General features: G+C 43.7%; 1 protein-coding gene across 1 annotated transcript; it reads right to left on the bottom strand.

Annotated features, from left to right (window-relative positions):
• Nucleotides 1–1230: 1230 nt before the first annotated feature.
• On the bottom strand, nt 1231–1638 carry LOC142177297 (uncharacterized). The gene has a single exon (XM_075245772.1). The coding sequence runs from the start codon at nt 1636–1638 to the stop codon at nt 1231–1233; it is 408 nt and encodes a 135-aa protein (XP_075101873.1).
• Nucleotides 1639–3735: the final 2097 nt, after the last annotated feature.

The following is a 3735-nucleotide window of genomic DNA, read 5'->3' as shown; positions in this document are numbered from 1 at the left end:
GACAAATCAATGTCAGCCTCTAGCCTGTTAGATCCGTGCGGGAAAATCTTTCTGTCGAGGTAGACTAGCTTAAAGAAGAACTTCAGCACCGAGCGGCTTCCCTCATTGTTGAGAAAATGCATTCTATGTATAACATGAGGAGAAAAAATCTTGGAAGAGGCCAAAGCCGGTGTCATAGACTTTGACGCCAAAATCGCTAAGGCCCTTGAGCTGGAGTTAGCTAAAAAAAAGGGTCTTCCGGCCAGGCCTGATGCTACTAACTCTTCTGGTTCCGATTCTGAGTTCTCGGGAATTGAAGAGTGCCAAAAAAACCCAATTGGGACAAAAACTAGACGAAGGAAAAAAGAGTACAACACATACTTTCAGTACAGGTGATGTTCATCAGCAATAATATCTCTTGAGGTGTGCCATATTCCAGTTGCTTGGCAACTTTTCCCCATCTTGATTTTTCAACTCGTACGATCCTTTCCCGGTGACAGCTGAAACCCGGTAGGGTCCTTCCAAAGTTGGACCTAGCTTCTCTGCATTAAGTTCCCGTGTGTTTTGAGTTACTTTCCTTAAAACCAAGTCTTCCATTTTGAAATAATAGAGGTTGGCTCTTCGATTGTAATATCTTTCTATTCTTTGCTTTTGAGTTGTCATCCTTATATGCACCAAGTCCCTACATTTATCGAGCAGTTCCAAATTGACCAACATTACTTCATTGTTTGCTTCTTCATTCGCCTGAAAGTACCTCAGGGTAGGTTCCCCTATGTCCATCGGGATCATGGCTTCTGCTCCGTACACAAGGGAGAAAAGAGTCTCTCATGTGCTCGATTTAGCCGTTGTTCGGTATGCCCATAGTACTCCGGGCAGTTTTTCGGGCCATCTGCCTTTAGCTGCTTCCAATCTCTTTTTAAGATTTTCTATAATCACTTTGTTCGTTGACTTCGCTTGACCATTTGCGCTAGGATGATAGGGCGAAGATATGATCCTTTTGATTTTCAAGTCTTTAAGGAATTTTGTGACCTTTGCGCCTATAAAATTGTGGCCTGTTGTCGTAGGCTATCTCTTTTGGTATCCCAAATCTGTAAATTATGTTCTCCCACAAGAAATCTACCACTTCACGTTCGCCAATCTTCTAATAAGGACCTGCTTCAACCCACTTAGAAAAATAGTCAGTTAAAATCAAAAGGAACCTTACCTTACTAGGAGCCAGTGGCAACGGTCCGACGACATCCATTTCCCACTTCATGAACAGTCATGGAGACAAAATGGAGTGCAACGGTTCTGCTGGTTGATGTACCAATGGTGCGTAGCATTGACACTTAGCGCATTTTGAACAAAAGCTTTGGCGTCTTGCTCCATTCGGGGCCAGTAATATCCTGCCCTTACCAACTTTAGTACCAAAGAATCTGCGCCCGAATGATTTCCACATATACCTTCGTGGACTTCTCGAATAACATAGTTTGCCTCGGAGGCTCCCAAGCATCGGGCCTGCAGGCCTTGGAAAGATTTCCTGGACAATTGGCCTCCTTTGAAGCTATATCGTGTTGCTTTGGAGTTTAGCGCCTGGGATGCCTTAGGATCCTCAAGCAACTTTCCGTGCTTGAGGTAATCAATGATCTCAATCCTCCAGTCCCAGACCAAATTAGTCATGTTTACCTCGTAATCAATGATCCAAGGTTAGTTCATGCGCCTAATTTTGCATTTTCCTCCTTTGGGATATGTGTAATCGACCACTCCCAGAACCGAGCAAGTAGAGCCTGAATCTTCGTTACGTATTGTTGCATGTGTTCCTCTTTGGCTTCGAAGATCCCGTAGACTTGATTCACCATCACCGGGGAGTCTCATTTGATTTTTGTGACCTCGGAATCTAGTCCCTGGGTTAATTCGAGTCCTGCAATCAAAGTTTCATACTTCACTTCATTGTTAGTCAGAGGAACCGTTCTTGGCTTGCCTTAGGGTTTCTCCCGAAGCCGTGGTCAATACTATGCCAAGCCCGGTCCCTTTTACGATAGAAGCTCCATCTGTATATAGGGTCCAAACTCCTGATGTCGATTCTGACACCATCACTGCTTCCTTGGTAGCTAGAGGTAACAATCCTGAACTGAAATCGACCACAAAGTCGGCCACAACTTGTGACTTAATCACAGTCCTAGGTTTATATTCTATGTCCAATTTACTAATTTCGACGGCCCACTTGGCCAGCCTACCCGAAAGTTTGAGTTTATGAAGGATATTCCGCAAGGGAAAGGTGGTCACCATCGCTATCGGGTGACATTGGAAATAAGGCCTTAGCTTCCGAGCGGCAACTACGAGGGCTAAGGCCAACTTCTCCAAATACGGGTAACGTGTTTCTGCTCCCGTTAAAATTCTACTAACGTAATAAATTGGAGATTGTGTACCTTCATCCTCACGGTCTAAAATGGCGCTTACCGCTACCTCCGAGACTGCTAAGTAGATTAACAATTTTTTGCCTTCCTTGGCTTTGATAATAACAGAGGACTTGACAAGTACCTTTTCAAATCCCTTAAGGCTTGCTAATATTCCGGGGTCGATTTGAAGTTGTTCTTCTTCTTGAGTAACGAAAAGAAATGATGGCATTTCTCTAAATACCGGGAAATGAACCTGCTCAAAGTGGCCAATCTTCCCTTGAGCCTTTGAACTTCTTTTATGCTTGATAGCTGGTTCGGGATGTCTTCGATGGCTTTTATTTTGTCGGGGTTAACCTCAATTCCCCTTTGTGATACCGGGAATCCCAGAAACTTCTCGGAGCTGACCCCGAACGCACACTTCTCAGGGTTAAGCTTCATGTTATGCTTTCTTAGGATGTCAAAAGTCTCTTGCAAGTGTTTAAGATGATCACCAGCATTCAAAGACTTAACAAGCATATCATCTATATAAACTTCCATGGTTTTCCCTATTTGTTTTTCAAACTTTTTGTTTACGAGCCATTGATAAGTGGCTCCGACGTTCTTTAGCCCGAAGGGCATCACATTATAGCAATATGTGCCAAAGTTTGTTATGAACGAAGTTTTTTCCTGATCCTCCGGGTTCATCTTAATTTGGTTGTACCTGGAGTAAGCATCGAGGAAATGCATTAATTCATGCTCGGTCGTTGCATCGATCATTTGATCAGTATTTGGCAATGGGAACGAGTCCTTTGGGCACGCCTTATTCAAGTCCTTATAGTCTATGCACATGCGAAATTTATTATTCTTCTTTGGAACTACTACTACATTAGCTAGCCAGTCTGGATACTTTACCTCTCGGATTGAACCGATATCAAGTAGACGAGTTACCTCCTCTTTGACAAATTTGTTTCTGGCCTCGACAATATGACGTTTTTTATGTCTTACCGGAGGAATGTTGGGATCCAAGCTTAGCTTGTGCATGCTCACTTTCGGCGGGATACCTATCATATCCGCATGCGACCACCCAAAACAATCGACGCTTGATTTAAGAAATTTAATAAATCCACACCTTAGTTCGGGGTGCAGTCCTGTCCCCAAGTGGAATTTCCTCTCCAAGAACTTTTCAAACAATGTGACTTGCTCGAGCTCTTCTACTGTGGACTTTGTTGCGTCTATCTCTTCTGGTACCTATAAATACCTTGGCACTTCATAAGATTCTGATACCCCTTCTGCCCGGTTGACTTCGCTTGACTCGGGATCAGGCGTCGGTTCTTGTAATTGCTATGCTGCATGCTCTTTCCCTTTGCTACTGGAGACCCAAATTTCATCCGCCTCTCTT

Source organism: Nicotiana tabacum, chromosome 23 (assembly GCF_000715075.1).
Source record: "Nicotiana tabacum cultivar K326 chromosome 23, ASM71507v2, whole genome shotgun sequence".
Taxonomy (NCBI): Eukaryota; Viridiplantae; Streptophyta; class Magnoliopsida; order Solanales; family Solanaceae; genus Nicotiana; species Nicotiana tabacum.
The sequence above is the reverse complement of the archived record's forward strand: the minus strand, read 5'-3'. Positions and strand labels throughout refer to the sequence as shown.